The 17,086-nt window shown below is 42.7% G+C and overlaps 2 protein-coding genes across 3 annotated transcripts in view; one reads left to right on the top strand and one right to left on the bottom strand.

The window, feature by feature from the left end:
• Window positions 1–602: 602 nt before the first annotated feature.
• On the top strand, window positions 603–9,325 carry tgfb5 (transforming growth factor, beta 5). Of its 2 annotated transcripts, none has more exons than XM_020594232.1 (7): window positions 603–1,948; window positions 3,386–3,549; window positions 4,272–4,404; window positions 4,505–4,615; window positions 6,123–6,294; window positions 6,709–6,859; window positions 8,781–9,325. In XM_020594232.1, exons 1-7 carry the CDS (start codon window positions 1,591–1,593, stop codon window positions 8,937–8,939), a joined length of 1,248 nt encoding a protein of 415 aa, XP_020449888.1. In that variant the 5' UTR covers window positions 603–1,590; the 3' UTR covers window positions 8,940–9,325. The 2 variants fall into 2 exon arrangements, with proteins under 2 accessions (XP_020449888.1, XP_020449879.1); XM_020594223.1 differs by having other exon boundaries at window positions 6,706–6,859.
• Window positions 9,326–16,261: 6,936 nt separating this feature from the next.
• Window positions 16,262–17,086, bottom strand: part of kcnk4a (potassium channel, subfamily K, member 4a) — a 12,557-nt gene continuing 11,732 nt past the window's right edge. The window contains exon 9 of the mRNA XM_020591481.1: window positions 16,262–16,860. Coding sequence (XP_020447137.1) covers window positions 16,262–16,860 — 599 coding nt within the window. The remainder of the gene's footprint in view (window positions 16,861–17,086) is intronic.

The following is a 17,086-nucleotide window of genomic DNA, read 5'->3' as shown; positions in this document are numbered from 1 at the left end:
GTTAAGTAGTGAGCTTCACAGAGGCTCGTAGGTTGATTTTGTAGTGTTTATGCTAAGCCAGGCTAACTGGCTGCTGGCTCTGAGCTGCCGCTTCATATTGACTGTACAGACTGACTCAGGTAATTTATCAATCTTCTCAGCCAATTTTTAATTTGGAAGTGAGTAAACGTTTTGCAAAATGTAGAACTAATTCTTTAAGCTCTCTGTAGGTTTTACCTGCAGAGAGAGGGTGGTGCAGTATTTTGTGGAGAGAACAAATTGTGAAGTGTGTGTGCCTCCTCTGGTGAGAGGAAGATGGCTCTTGCCCACATACTCACACTCCCTTCATTTTGGTGGCAGCCCGCCCCACCACCACCACCACCACCACCTCCTCTCTTCGCATCCAGTCCCTCCCAGACTCTTTCTGTCTGGGACTCATTTCTCAGAGAGGATCTGCAGAATAATGGAGTCGCATCATGCAGCAGGTCTTTGTGTTTTCAGCTCAGCTGACTCCAGGCTGGAGCTCATTTAAACTGGGGCTCTGTAATTCACTGTAGGGAGTTTTTTTTTTTTTTTTTTTTTTTTTTTTTTTTTACAGGAGATTACTTCTTTTTTTTATTACAGCACAAGGACGTCTTTTATATTTGCATCAAGCCTTTTTATGTGCTCTGGCCTTTTCCATGTTTTGATGCTATATTAGCCCCCATGGTTTTTCCAACATAAATCAACAGCTTTTCCTACATTTTGATGCAGACTGTTCTCTGTTTACCTATAACTGGGGATGGGAGGACCTCATTGGGTGGGGGTTTCAAGTGGGTATGGGCCAGTTTTTTGCTCCACACATGGGTATTTTGGAGGTGAAAGCCCGGGCACCCTGCTGCTGCTTCAGATGAAGTAAGTTCAGGTTTTTATTTGGAGGATTTGCGACATGGGCTGAGCCCCTGTGGTGACTGTTTTTCTCCTGAAAGCTGTTGAATTATCCGAAGATGCACAGCGGAGACGGATAAAACCCTAACTTACCGGGCAGACTGTAATTAAATACCTTCACCTTTACGTGCGTAAAGCGCACACACGCCGTTACGGGACGACACCGGAGCTTTTGAGCGCACCAGACTGAAACTGACGCCTCAGCCAAATTTCCAATCATTAAATCTGAGGTTTTCACAGTAGAGTTCGGTGGCTGTGGATCATTTGGCGTTTAGAAGCAGGGGTCCTGGTCCTGCTATTTGTTTTCCACAAAATGTTTTTAGGATTTAGAAACTAAATTTTAGACTCCAAAGAATAAATGACAGCGCGTCTTTGTGGCGCATTGATGAACAATGCTACAAAACTACCGTAGCCGAATAAATGTCAAGTCGGCAGATGTGGTTGTTCTTTTCCATATCAAGTGGCTTTGACCAAAATACTCAGTTGTAACTGGATGTTGGAAATTTTTTTTGGCTTTAAGGAATCGGTTTAACCCGCAGTTTTAAGCGTTGGTCACGTTAGGCACCCATTTCTTCGCACTTGGCTTTGAGACTCAGTTTTAGTAACAACCAACCACAGTGACTTTGTTTCAGCTGGATTTCCTTCACGGGCGTTCAGGGAAGATCTCCGTCTCCTCGCCGCACAATGTGGCTCCCCCGCTTCGCGCTGCTGCTGCTGCTCCGGTTTCCCGGTGTGTTGCTGGTGGAGGGGCTCAACACGTGCCAGGCCATCAACCTGGACACGCAGAAGTCCCGGCGCATCGAGGCGGTCCGAGGCCAGATCCTCAGCAAGCTCCGCATCCGCAGCCCGCCGGATGATGACGAGGCCCCGCCGCCTGTCCCGGTGCCCCCGGAGGTCATGCTGCTTTACAACAGCACGCGGGAGCTGCTGAAGGAGCGTGCGCGTCTGTCGGAGTCGGCGTGCGAGCGCGAGAGCAGTGAGGAGGACTATTACGCCAAAGAGGTGCAGAGGATTGACATGCTGCCCCCCCGCCCCGACACAAGTGAGTCTATGTATGAGGTATGAAAGGGGTTCTCAGTATGTGGTTGGGGCTCCACAGAGGCCAGTGAAAGGGATCCAGAGGTCCCGAAACGAACATAGCCTACTAGAAATGATGCCCCTTTGAATTTTGCCCTGTGCGCAACTAATACTTAATTTTAAGGAGTTTTAGTGTGAATGTAACAAATAAGTTTTATCAATTTAATCATCTTATGGCCATTTAGATACATCTGGGAACAAGTAGGGATAGAAGTAGCCAGATTAAGTAAAAGTAAAACCATAAGGTAGAACTAATATTAACGACCTTATATACACATATAATTTGAAGTACTTTACACACCGCTGGGTAGCTTGGGAATTTCCAGGGATCAATAAAGTGTTATGATTAACTGTTGGTTTTATTGCTCTTATTATGAAAAGTAACTACTAGGGCAGCACGGTGGCGCAGTGGTTAGCACCTCCCAGTGAGAAGGTTCTGGGTTCGGGCCCCACCTGGGACCTTTCTGTGTGGAGTTTGCAAGTTCTCCCCGTGCTTGCGTGGGTTCTCTCCAGGTACTCCGGCTTCCTCCCACAGTCCAAAGACATGCAGCTTAGGTTGATTGGTGTCTCTAAATTGCCCATTGGAGTGCGTGTGTGTGGTTGTTCGTCTATGTGTTAACCCTGCGATGGATTGGCAACCTGTCCAGGGTGTACCCCACCCCCCCGTGACCCCGTTCAGGGACTAAGCGGTAGAAAAAAAATGAATAAAAATCACCCTAACAGTACATAACCTTCACTTCCCCGCCTTTGCCCGATTGCCGGCTGGGATTGGTAATATTATAGGAGCATTAAGTTAAACTTTGTCCGTTTATGTGGAAGGTAACTCATATCTGGAGCTGTCAGAGCCATTAAATGGAGTAAAATGCACAAAGATTCAATTTGAAATGGAGAGTAGCTTAGTATATTATGTCTCAAAATGAAAATTGTAACCTCAAGTACCAGTACCTTAGAATTTCGCATAATTACAGTATTTGCACACATAATGCATCAACAGAAATAGTGGCTGTTATTGCCTGTTTACACCAGGGATGCTTCTCATCTCCACCATAAAACAGAAGCAGATAGATGTACCCTTGGGCAAGGCACTCAGTTTTCCAACACTTACAGTAGCATCAAAACTTGGTGCTGATTGATCTTATCTGAGAGATTTAAAAAAATGCTTCTGATGTTACAGGTGGTGGCATTTCACAGAGTAAAACTCATAAAGCAACAATTAAATATTTATTAAACATAAGTCCAGACACATTTACTCGCTCTGTCTAAACCTATGATTTTTGTACTAGACACTCCTAATCACCAGTAATTACTGTATGTCCCAGGCAATGCATCAGTGAATGTTCTAACCAACAGTGCCAGGAGATTTTGTCAGAGCATTAATCATCCATTCTGCTTTTTCATTTAGATACGCTGCAGCCAGCAGCGCCTGACCCCCACTACAGAGTCATCCATTTTGACGTCAGTGGAGTTGACCTGACCAACAGCACCCTGGTCAAAGCTGAGTTCAGGATCTTCAGAGCTCCCAACCCACAGGCCCAGGCTTCAGAGCAGAGAGTGGAGATCTATCAGGTAAACAGCAGCGTGACACCAAGGGACGAGAGCTGGAGCGAGAACACGACCGTGAAACACCTTATATCAATTTGTGTGCAGCAGAACAACCAAACTCTCCACTAAATCCTATCAAGGTCTTATGTTCAAATAAAGCCTGTTTTGTTTCCACAGTTATGAAGCAGACACTAAATTCATTCTTTAAAATGACTTCTGGTCCAATTTGTCACATTCTATTATCACAGAAGCAAACCCAGGAATCTTTCTCTTGTTTTTGTCTTTCCTCCTCTGTATGTGGAAAGTGTGACCAGGGATAGTGTGTGTGTGTGTGTGTGTGTGTGTGTGTGTGTAGATTTGGCCTTTCGGGATTGTGGGCTTCAGGCCAACAAGACTATAATGACACTAAATCTCCAACAATTAAGCTGAATTTATATTTTGGCTCTAGGGAGACATTTATACTCTACCTCTTACAGAAAAAAGTTTGGCTCAGAAGGGGAGTTTACATGAGTTACATGGCTGATGAAAGGTTTGCAGGTTATTATTGGTTTTTACAATGACACTGCTATGCTCTGTGGCATTCATGTGTTAAGGAAGATAAACTCATTGCCCCCTTTAACCACAGTGGAAGCTGTAATCATTCCTGACAGGAGAAGAAGGCAAAAGAAAACAATGTGTTGCTTGTGTTTGACTGTGTGTCTCTGTCAGCTCCATCACTGTCCTGTCTTTCTGTGTGTTTGTGTCAGCTGCTGAAGCCTGATGAAGAGAGCGCCTCCACTCAACGTTATATTGACTCCCGCACCGTTCAGCCAAAGGCGAAGGGAGCCTGGGTCTCCGTGGATGTCACCGAAACCGTTAAGGACTGGGTGTCAGATCCAGGTCGGCTCCAGCATGAGAAAGCCGTTCACCATATGACCCCTGCAAAACTGTTTCTGTAATTCATCTTCACATGTGTCCTTGTTCTTCTTCCTGCTGTCAGAGAATAACCTTGGTCTGAAGCTGGGCGTCCACTGTCCCTGCTGCACCTTCGTCCCATCCACAAACAACATAGTTGCCAACAAGAGTGAGGAGCTGGAGGCCCTGTTTGCTGGTTCGTTGCAGTTCTTTTTGTTTTCCCTGTAAATCATGCTATCCAGGTATCCAGGTACACCCTGGAGAAGTCGCCAGCCTGTCGCAGGGCTGGCATGTAGAGACAACGCCTCACAATTGCACTCACACCTGCATGCAATTTAGAGTCGCCAGCCAACCTAGCCTGCATGTCTTTTGACTGTGGGAGGAAGCCAGAGCACCTGAAGAAAACCCATGCAGGCACAGGGAGAACATGGAAACTCGACACAGAAAGGCCTGTACAACACTAAAACTTTAAATGTATTTATAGTTTTGCTTGAGAGAAACCTTTCACACCTGTAGCCCCAAGAAAATCAGCTGTTGAGCTAACCACAACACACACACACAAATATTACAGTGTCAAAGATTTGATTAACCAAAACATTAACAGCAGTTTTGTTCCAATGACTATAGAGATGACAAATGCACATTTGTAAGGCCATTAAAAGCATCATGTTGGTCACAAGATGGGAACATAAATCGGAGACTCGTCTGTAAGGCGCCTCCAAAATGACCCATGAATCACTTACACACTATCATATAACGGAGAAGCTGTTCTAGTGCACACTCTCTGTGTTGCTTCATTTAGGCCCCAAATTACGGCACTTTGCTCAGGATTTACTCGCAGCTGAGCCAAGCCAATTTTTTTCCACACTTGGAAAAAATGTCGACTTTTGATATGCTGCGAGACAAGTACAGGCTTGTTTTGAGCTCAGTACTGGTGTAGCTCAGAAAGACTCAGGAAACCCATGAAATCAGATGCAATGATTCCTGGTGCAGGAAATATCAGAAGCACAGGACAAACACTGTCTGTCCATGTACTGTAATATTTGTTCAGTAACAGTCAAAACATGTAGAACAGAAAACATGTTAAAACACAGAGCTGTATTAGAGGAACATTCTGAAGAGAATCTGGTGCATTTGTGGCTCTTTCTGCATATGAACAACAGCATTTGTCCAAATAAGAACTGAAAAGTAATAACTCATGCCAGATTTTTTTTTGTTTGTGGCCCCCTTTCCTACTCACATTGAGGTTTTGTATAGCTTGAGCTTTCTTTTCCTTCTCATTGTTTCACTGCGTCTGCCAAGGAGGTAATGTTTTTACCAGCGTTTGTTGGTTGTGTCTGTTCACAGCAAAGCTCAAAGAGTAATGAATGGATTTTGATGAATTTTGGAGTAATTCATTTGATTTTGGTGTCGATTTTGATCATCATCCAGATCCAGGAATTTTGAAAAAGATTATTTACCATTGTGAAATAGGGCTAGTTCCAGTGCTTTTGCTTCTAACTCTGTACACAAGCCTGAGGCTGAAAATCTGTTTCAAAATAAAAAAAGCAAAGACAAGAAAAAAACCAGGAATAACAAGCATTTGTATAGTAGAGAATTTCTTTTCTGTTTCCTTTTTTGTTGATCATTGTCACCTCTCAGGTTTACCCTGTGAGCACACAGGGTCCCCGAGACCATATTAACTGTAGCACTGGTTTCAATAGGTGTAGATAACGAGCTGCTTCATCAGATAAGAAAGCCTGGTCAGGTTAAAGATTTCAGCACCAAGACGCCGCACCTCATCCTCACCCTGCTGCCCAGCGACAGAGTGGACAATCCGGCCAAGAAGAACCGCAAGAAGAGGGCAGCTGCCACTGACGCCACCACCTGCTCCCGGTAGGTCACCCAGCAGCCACATGTGTGAGACTGTCAACCCTGAAGCTGCTCCACCATTTGTACTTTTATAATTCCCAAAATCTAGTTGTGGAGGTGGTGGATTTCATTTTTTTTCCCTCCCGACCCACAGCGCACTTTGTAGACTATTGTGCAGCAAAACTAACAATATTGACCCTGTGTTTAGACTGCAGGCCAACAGGCATGCAGCGTTTTTTTTTTTTAGACAACCTCATGCTGCAGGGGAAAACTATGGCGGCCTTGCATAATCATTACCTTGTGATGGCTGGTTCTTCAAAGGTGACCTGTTGTCATTTTCCCATGACCCAACTTTAGGCCTTTGGCTCAGACATTGAAGAGTATGATGAGTTGAAATGTTTCTTGCTGCATGGTGTGTCTCTCTGTGTGCCTCAGCAGCTCAGACCAGGGCTGCTGCCTGCGCTCGCTTTACATCGACTTCAGGCGTGACCTCAACTGGAAGTGGATCCACGAGCCCAAAGGCTACAAAGCCAACTTCTGTGCTGGAAACTGTCCTTACCTCTGGAGTGCCAACAACCACTATAACATGGTGAGTGAGATATGATCAGGGCTGGAAATCAAAGAAAAACACTTTTTGGTTTATGGCTGAAATGTGTCTGGAGCACCCAAAGCCTGCTCTGATTCCTTATTGGGTTTAGTTGTTTTGTTTGATCATGTTGTTCCTCATAGGAATTAAGCAATGTCATTCTTATTTTATTTAGATTTTGCATAACTGAATATGTTTGTTACACTTAATATTTGAGATTTTAGGCTGTTTTGTAAATGGGGGGAAAAAAGAATTTTCTGATTATTAGTTTTTCTTAAAGTAAAAGTTTGACATTTTAGGAAATACATTTATTTTCTTTCTTGATGAGAGGTAGGTGAGATTTGTCTTGTTACTATGATTGTGTCTTTCCTGTTTTAAACAGACATTTAAATGGGAGAGTCACAGTCAAATTATATCACCATCTGTCTGCTCCAGTCCAAACAAAAACAACTTCTGAAGTAACTCCTCGGCCTCTCTGGTAAAACACTTGGATTGGGCCAAACTCCAGTCAACTTTCAGTCTAATTTTAATGTACAGAAACTTTGAAATGTAGGTGTGCATTATTCATGCTGGTTAACCAACAGATTGGTTAAGCCCAGCTGTCACCTCGCAGAGGTCTGTTTCAGAACATATACACAGCCTGGTTGTCTCATAGCTTATGGCTTGGCCTGTAGCCACATGGACTCCGACAGAGCCCTCTGGAATTACAGATGTGTAGGATTTTCATATTTATTTGGCAGTTAAAGTTGTTACAGACTTTTGTGCGATGGAGTTTTGACAGATTTGTCGTACATGTTAAAGTATTTGAAAGAGAAATAAGGAAACACATTTTCAGGCAGTGGTGAGCCAGTGAACAGCCTTCTTCTAAAATCCCCTAAAAGGTTTTTTTTATTTTTTATTTAATATTTGTAACTAATTACACAGCAACGAAAGTCCAAGTTGAGAAAAGACACTCCCAGGTATTATTTATGAAATGTAACACTCAAACAACCTGCTTCATTAAAACTCTGTGGGTGTGAATTAATCAGATGTGGCATTTTGGATATATACGTATTCATGTTCTTGCTGATAGATGAAAATATTGATATTACTATTAGCTTGTCTTATCACAGAAACCAGTTTCTAGAAAGGTAGTCCCTGACCAACAGACTGGTACTTAACCACAGTAGAACTATAACACAGTTTTAGACTTCAGTTTTTTGGTAGATTAAACAAATGAGATGTGAATGTGCTGGTTGGCAGATTTCGTTACCTTTAGACAGACTCAGGCTAGCTGTTTCACCCTTGATTTCCAGTTTTTATGCTAAGCTAACAAGTTGCAGGCTGTAGTTTCATCTTACATTTAGTGGCATTGGGTTTTTTCTCTGACTCTCCTAAGAACAGTGAATAAGCTTGTTTCCCAACATGTAGAATTAACCATGGGCTGGAAACAACCCCACAGCTGTCATCTCATTTTGATTCAAATGTTGTTAAATCCTGATTGTGCCAAACATACAAATGAAAGGAAAAACAAACATAGGGTGTATCTGTAGGTGGTGGGCCACCACATACCACCATAACATCTTCAGTGCACCTACAAGTCTCTGAACTCTACTGGAGGGATGAACACCTTTTTTCCAGAAGGTATTCCCTCATTTGGTGTTTTGATGGTGGTGGTGGAGATACCATCTAACATGTGGGTTCAAAATCTCCCATAGGTGCTCAGTTGGGTTGAGTGCTGGTGACTGTGAAGTCCATAACATATGATTTACACCATTATCATGCACATCAAACCATTCAGTGACCCCTTGTGCCCTATGGTGGGGGCATTGAAATAACCTAAACTGTGTTTATTAATATCATGTTCATGTGGGATCTAATCATTCACTGTAATGAACTGAGAAAATGTCTTCAGGGCCTTTAACACCCCTTTATTTCTGCTCAGATCCTGCCCCTGTACAACAAGCTGAACCCTGAGGCCTCCGCTTCACCCTGCTGTGTTCCTCAGGACCTGGAGCCCCTCACCATCATGTACTTCATAGGTCGCACACCGCGTGTTGAGCAACTCTCCAACATGGTGGTCAAATCCTGCAAATGCCGCTGAGGGAATCCAGTTCACAAGAAGAGGTGAGGTGGGGTGCGGGCAAAGAGGAGGATGGTGGTTATAGGACTAAAACTACAAACTGCTTCACTCTGGGGGACAATAAAGACGAGAGGACAGACGGATCCTTTATTCATTAATCTTTGCTGTGTCAACACCTTCAGCTGACTTTTGAGATGTTATTTTTTTACATTGCCTCACCCCAAATATCAGTTTTGCTCTTATTATTTACAGGCATGAAAACAGCTCCCACCGTTTTCTTTATTCTGTGGAACTTTCCTTCTAATGCAGGATACTGTACTGTAAATATGAAAACGTACTGTAGCTGTATTAAACCTGTACTTAATAAAAGAAGGTGTTTGATTTGGCCACATTTGCTCTGCCTGCTACATAAGACTTTTTGATTGCACCTCATTCATATTCCTGCGGGCGTGGGCAGCAGTGCGAGCTGGACGAGGATGCTTGTTTGCTTTAGGTTTGAAGGTGTTGATAGGGAAGGAGGCAGCGTGGAAAGGTTTGCAGATGGAGATCTGTAGGCGAGGGAGGCAGGGAGCAGATAGAAAAGAGAGAGAGGAGCTGTGTCCAAGCTGAGGCCCCTGCCAGGTCCGTGCGGTCCCGGACTGAAATCTGCCCGGCATAAACAGGATGTGAAAGATTTCCAGACACCAACCCGACCGCTCACGGAACGCTAGATTTAAATGCTCCCCTCATCTCTTCTGTCTCTCTCTCTCTGATGCTTGAGGTTCTGGGATTTGTGGTGGGAGGAGAGAAGGAGAAAACAGGCTTTGAAAATGAAACGTGGGATGATTTGGCCGTATTTGGAACAGCTACAAGTTTGGAAGGTGGTATTTTGCAGCCTTAGCAAATTTGTAACTCTTTGTGTCACATCTTCTGAATGTGTAGTCATTATCTTATTGTAAAAAGCAGTTGACTTGTTGCTTTTCCTATGCTGTGATTATATTCTTACCTATGTTTACCATCAGTCTCGCTGATTCACTCCTGCACACACCGAGTTGCTCTCTACACCCAAGTATCCGCATTCACCACTTTTGATAGAACGTCTGAATGGCTGAAAATAAAAAACATCCCCAGGCGTATTTTAAATATAGGCTCTCTGGTATGCCAGTGGTTTGTGTGTGAGAGAGACAGAGGGTGACTGGGTGTGTTGTGTGTGTGTGTGTGTGTGTGTGTGTGGCTGGTGAGGTCATGTGTGAGAGCACAAAAAATACTCCCTGGATTGTGTTGTGCGTTTTAATTTTTTAAACATCTGCCGGTAGATGTTCTCTCTGTGACCCTGCTGATGTTTTATATTTTGGGGTGTGGGTGTGTTGAAAACCTGGCTGACTCTAAAGTTTCAGTTGAATAGGAAGCGGTCCAGTCTGACAAATACAAGGTTGCTACAGCAACATCTGGTTGTGGATGTATCAAGAGCCAGTTGTCTTCTTGCATTTATGCATGCAGTTCTAGCATGGCCGCAGGAAATACTCAGTTCTGATTGGCTGGCAAGTGCTGGGTAAAGTAACACTGTATAACTCAAACATCTTAAATCACTGTGCAAGATGTATTAAAGGGATGGTCCAAAGACAGAAGCACAGTGTTTAATGCCGTCGGGTCATGCAGACAGTTTGGTTTGACCTGCCCATGTTTTTAGAAATCTGTGTCTGATGTTTACACCTCCGTCCCAGTTCAGACGAAGTAAATGTAGCTGACTGTTTGGTAGCCTGATAAGCAGACACTTTGTTTTCAGTTCATTATTCAGTCTGCCACTGTGTACGTGTGTTTTCTGTTCAGAGAATGACTGATGTATCCATCACCTTTGGTCAACACAGACGTGGTTTGCGGTAGCATTTGCTGGGAGAAGTTGGTATTTTATGTTGATCAAACAATGCAGATCACTGTTACTTATTTCTCCTGAAGTCCTGGCTTCGTGTACTCGAGTATCTGGCTGCATCTGAATCAAACTCGAGTCCTTTGACTGTTTTTAACTTTCCCCATCTCAAAAAGTCAAAGCGATATTAACCCTGGTTTTTGCTCTTTCTTTGTCCCACTTTCTCTGTGCAAAAAACGTGACTACTTCAGCCTGGCAGCCATTGTTTTAGACTCTTAGCTGACGAGAGCTCAGCCATGCCTGGCTGTGGAAATGACTTCTCATTTTAAAACTTGTTTGAAAAACGTTTCTTATAATCTTCGCTCGGGGGCAGGCAGGGCTGTATTTTGACAACACAGGGTAGAGAAGTTGGAATAACCGCAAAAGGATTGTAGGTGGCACTCTGTCGTGGAGCTGACACCACATCCTGTCCCATTTTCACTTGATTTATCAGATGTGTAAAATGTTAATGCGCCTTTAATGTTTCAGCAGCTGTTAGAGATAAATCTGTCTTTACTGAACAGTCAGGTTTTTATTCAGGCTGCTTCTGCTGTTAAAATAGCTTAAAGAGATACAAGCTGTTTTCCAGCTATCGCAGTAAAAATTTGTTTCCTAAGCCACAGTGAGAATGCAACCTCACTCTTTGTGTGTTGGGATGCTAGTGATTGAGCTGTGGCGAGGCTCCCTCCCCCCTGAGTAAACTAGCCCCAGCATCTGTTAGTCTTTTCCACTTAACTACCCCTTGCTATATCCAACCTGTACTTATCCCACAGTGGAGTGCCTTGCTCTGACTCACACTGGGTCCTACTGTCTTTGGAAGGGAAGTCTGTTGTGGATATTGACCCCCGGTCTCTCTCTCTCACACACACACACCCTTCTTCATAAACCATGTCTGTGCCTTTGACCTTCAGAGGGAATGTATGCATAGACCCTCAAGGCACCAGAAGCACACCCATACATACATATATCAGTTTCGTATAGCCTCCATATAAGAAAATACATCGTGGCTCAGCTCTTGACATACTCACCCTTCCCATACTGTCCAAAAATGTAAGAAAAAGTTCACATATAGAGATGGGTGACAAATTAAAAAGGAAATATCCAAAATAAATCAGTGGTCTCTTCTAGGATGGCAATGCCCACATCCATAAGGCACAAGGGGTCACTGAATGGTTCGAGTATGAAAATGATGTGGATCATATGTGGTGGACTTTGCGGTTGCCAGATCTTAACCCAGTTGACAACAAATGCAGTAATATCTTTTGGAGGAATGGTGTTCTTCCATCCAGTAGAGTCCAGAGACTTATAGAACCAATGCCAAAGTGCCCTGAAGGTGTGGTGGTGGCCCAACACCTTACTAAGACACTTTATGTTGGTTTCTCCCTTTAATTTGTCTCCCGTCTGTAGCTCACATTACAGGACTGGACAAGAAGCCAGAACTAGATTGAAATCATTCCTATTTATTTCTGGCAGTTAAATTAAGGTACAGCTCTCCTGGGCAACAGTATAAACACAACATACTATAAAAGTTATATAAGCAGCCGTGTGGTAATGAGACACAGGAGTAAACCGAAGATACTGATCTGCAGCCTCAGCATTATTAAAGCCATATTCTTCGAGCACTTCGAGTTGGAGACCGGAGTGTTACTTGAGGCCCTACTGGGACAAAATAGATGGGAGGCCAAACCCACAACGGCCTGGCTGTCCTCTTCTTAAACAGACGAGGGCGACGTTTCTGTGATTCTTCTCCTTAAGTTCAGACTGATTCAATTCCAAGTTTAAAAAAAGCAGCAATCAGTTAAAATCAGTGTTGAGTTGAATTTACTGAAAAGGTGAAAGTCATATGCATATCAAACATAACTGAATTAACAGGCAACATTATAGACAAAAGTAGACTTGAATTAGAAAATTAGAAAAACTAATGTATATTTATAGAGCATATGCATATTATAACTGGTGATTTTCTTTCAATTTTTAATGTGTTTTTAGAAGTTGTATTGTTTAAATGCTATTTGGCGTATTTATGTTTTGCATGACAGAAAAACAACTAAGCTAGATTCAGGCAGTGGTGGTGGAAGTATTCAGATCCTCTACTTAAGTAAAAGTATTAATCCAAGTAAAAGTACTCTGCTTTAAAAGTCCTGCATTGTTAGTGTCACTTAAGTACAACATAAGTTTATTTTAAATGTACTTGTTGTATTAAAAACATTTGGTGCAAAATAATCCACTGTGATTGTTACATTCAATACAATTCAAATAACCTTATTTGTCCCCTAGGGGAAATTTAAAAGCACAGAGAGTAGTTCAGTTAAAAAAAAAAATCATTAAATTAAGAAAAAATATATTACAGGATACTAATATACAGTTGCAAAAAAAGTAATGACACTGTTTGCAATTTCCTGGTTTTCTGCAGATGGAGTTCTGTGTCTTTATTGAACACACCCAGTAAACATACAAAGTGATTGTGGAAAAAGTAATGTCGCTAAAATGTCAACTGGAGTCAGGTGTTAGTAAACCTAAGAATACGGCTGAGCTGAAGCAGTTCTGTCAGGAAGAATGGTCCAAAATTCCTCCTGACTGTTGTGCAGGTCTAATCCACAAGCGCTTACTTGAGGTTATTTATTTATGCAGGAAACCAGAAAACTGCAAACGGTGCCATTCATTTTTCTTATGACTGTAAAATAATAATAAATACTATAATAGTGCAATTATAGTTCTGCAAGTGCTGCAATGTCATCAAAATACACTATGCAAATGAAGCAGTTAATAACAAAAGGCCAAAGCCATGTGTGTTAAAAGTAGTCAGAGAAGTCAAATTTAATTGAGGCGTGGCATTCTTCCTACTGGGTGCGTTATCATCTAAAGCGAATGTTTGGTTTGGTACCATTAGTAACCTAGCATGGTTGTATTTTACCTTTGTAATGAATCAATGTTATCTTAATTTGGAAGTAATTCGAGCTTTGTGTAACATTGGTACTTTGTGTCACATGAGCAGTAACCAGACCGTTCTACTGGACTGGCAACTTTACTCAGTCGGCTAGGTTTGGAGTGAAGCCTGCATTTTATATAGCTTGTCCTGAACAGGCACCCATAGTATACACTGTTGCTAGGAAACAGAATTTGATGAGAGCGGTTAGGAGTTGCTTATGGTTTGTTTTGTTAGAGTAGCTTTAAGTATCTGAAATTTAAGATTTGTGTGTGAAACTGATGAAATCTTCAGTCATGAGTGAGTCACAAGTAAAATAACTTGACTCTCCTCCTCCTCTTTTATTGCATATAAAAAAAAGTGTTAAAAGAAAATGAGGAGTAAATATATTATAGGTCAGGAGTGAGACAGATAATGACTATTACTTCTGGGTTGTGGTTAGGACACCAGTACGGTCTTATGAATATCCTTCCAGCCCTGTGTCAACAAATGACAAAATATGCAGGAACCTGAATTTGCATATATATATTCAGTCAGTTACTTATTTTGGCCCTGGTCAAGGGCAAAACGCCACAGTAGCCTCATGTAGTACTTCCTGGTTCTTCTGAGTAAGCAGGAACTGGCCTTTTATTTCACATCCACCAAGAGCTGAGTTCATTCAGGTCATTTCAAATCATCTGCTCTGTGGTGGACAAAGGTTTGAAAATAACAGACTGTGTCCTGGTTTTATACTGCTTACTGCTGGCTTTTATATTTTATAGTACTCTGTTTTTCTGTTAGAAACGGACATACTCTACAGTTTTTATTGTAAGGAAATTATACATCAACCAAAGTGCTATATTAAAATGTACAAAGAAGGCAATATGTCTTTATAGAGATGTAATACTGATTTAAATTGTGAATTTTTTTTAAAGGATCTTTCTGGAACCGTTCCACCACCATTCACAATTTACTTAAAATGTTTACTGCCTCGGACTAGAACTCTTTTTTTTCCTTCTTGAACCACACTGTGGAACAAAAGTGCACTCAAAGATCAACTTTTGTTATAATGACTGTTGGCTGTTCTGAGTTTTGTCACTTTTCTAGAGTGAACACACAAAAACAGAAGTAAGCAAATATAAATCTGAGACACAGGTTTGGTTTTATATCAGTCACTGTCACTGCATAAGCGCTGTTTGCTTTGTACAATGTAAAGGTGTCCTGTAGAGCTTTTGTGTAAAGTTTCTGTGCACAATCGCTGTTGTGCACCAAAAGACACCGAGTATTATATTTGTAAATGAGGCCTAAAGAATACAGCATGTATACAATTAGAAAAATAAGCATGGTTATTTCTGTGGCAAAGAAGTAGTACAATAATGAAATGGATAAAAAGCAGGATCTTGTCAAAAGTGACTTAAAGGCACTTGACTTCTTTTACTCTTTTTAGCCATTAATATTCCAGAGCTGATTCATGAATGAGCAGATCAAAGAAACTTTAAATAGTTTTGCACGTGCTTCATTCCTCAAACAGCGGGACGGCTTCTATCTTGAAGAAAGTTTTCAATAGTTGGGATATGTATGATGCTGGTCTGAGGGTGAACGATTGCGCCGCCGCACTTTATGCTGATGCGTTGTTGTTGTGGTTCGGGTTCTCCACCCATTGCAGGGTTTTTCATTGGAATTATTTTTGTCGGAGGTGGTAAAACACACAGATCCTGACTCACTGTGCCTTGTGATAAATTTAGTGGTATATTGCTGCCTAAACATTTATTTTATCTCATGAAACTATAGACTTTATTTTAACACAAATGGTCTTTTTCCAGAAGGGTGTTCTGCCTCAGTTATTAAACAGTGGGGGGGAAACCTTGCAGTCACTTTGAGCTTTTAGTCAGTTGCCAAAAGTTAGCCTCACCAAGCCTGCTTAAATCTGAGATTTTAGAATATGTCTGCTGAGAATCGGTTGAGTTCTGTGGCTGAAAGATCGCCAAAGCAGATAATTATATGTAATAATGTCTGGATAATGATGTGACTCGTTGCCTTCTGAAACCACTGAAACCTATGACTGAACTGTTTACACCATGTGTGGTCAGTTTTAAAAGGAAGCATGATTCCCTCATTTAAAAGCCCCATTTCTCTTGTTCTGTGGATTTATTTTAAAATCCCTTTTTAAAAACTGACATTTCCAGAGAAGCATTTTTTTTTGGTGTTTGACAAATTGAAGCAAACAGTCTACTGTAACTAACAGTAAATTTGTTGAGCCACATGTACTGAGATCATGTTGAGGTCTCAGTGATGAAAAGCAGTCGTGACTCATCTATCGTTCAGCCTCTTTTAAAGGGATTCCTGAACTGAATAAATGTTGTTTTGCCACATCGCTGAGGAACAAAGCCAATTTGTGGCAATATCAGCTGCATTTGTAAAGTGAGATTAGGATATGGTGTGTATGTTGTATGTGAGAGGACTTTAAGGTTCGCTATCAACCCGCAGCCTTTTTCGGAGTATTATGCTCCATCACTTCTCGACTTTGGCACCATGTTGTGAGTTTGGCGGCTGTCAGAGTGTAGGATCTGAATCTGTGTGTTTCTCTAATCTGGGCAGGTCTGAAACAGAACAGTCTGGAGGGGGTGTAGGGGGATTGGATGGTGGCTGCATGTCACCAGTGGGGCTCCGCACCTGCAGGGGGCTCAACTTGTGCGACAGCTGCCTCTTCATGCTCCTCCTCTTGGGCTTTCGTGGCCGTCTCCTCTGTTCCTCCCCTGCTGCTGGCTGGGCACGGTCGCTCAGTGTGTCTGAGGACTCATCAATGTATGCCAGGTTCTCCCCGAAAAAATCCAGCAGCTGGCAGCTGACTGAGGAGGCGATGTTGAGGGGATGAGAAGGAAGGAGGACTTGGGGTAGAGGGGGAGGTGTACGTCTGTGGCTGTACTTTGCTACAGGTCCACATTTCTCTGCTTGAATCGGTTTGTCCTTTGGTTGTGTGCTTTTGGCTCTCACTCCGTCCTCCTCCATGCTGCTGACAGTGCGGCAAGGCTGCAACCGGTGGAATGCCAGGAAAGACATGGAGTCCGAGGAACCGTCTGATCTGGAGTCAAAAGGAGACTCGGATCCAGAAAGGGATTCTCCATGGATGGCTGCATCTGGCGAGTCCAGCTCTAAGGCGGAGTGTGCAACAGGGAGAGAGAATGAGCGGGCCAGCAGGTGAGGAAACGACCTGCCCTTCACCTGCACACCCACAGTTGGGTCAACCCTTAACCCAGGCACTGGTCTCGAGACTGTTCCCCATGCAGCAGTGTTGACCGGTGGCCTGGAGTTGGCCGCTACCGCTCTCTCAAGAGACGAATGGGCCCCCAGCTGGCTCATGGAACTGGAGAGGCCAGC

The sequence above is a fragment of the Monopterus albus genome, unplaced genomic scaffold (assembly GCF_001952655.1).
Source record: "Monopterus albus unplaced genomic scaffold, M_albus_1.0 scaffold2.1, whole genome shotgun sequence".
NCBI lineage: Eukaryota > Metazoa > Chordata > Actinopteri > Synbranchiformes > Synbranchidae > Monopterus > Monopterus albus.
The sequence above is the reverse complement of the archived record's forward strand: the minus strand, read 5'-3'. Positions and strand labels throughout refer to the sequence as shown.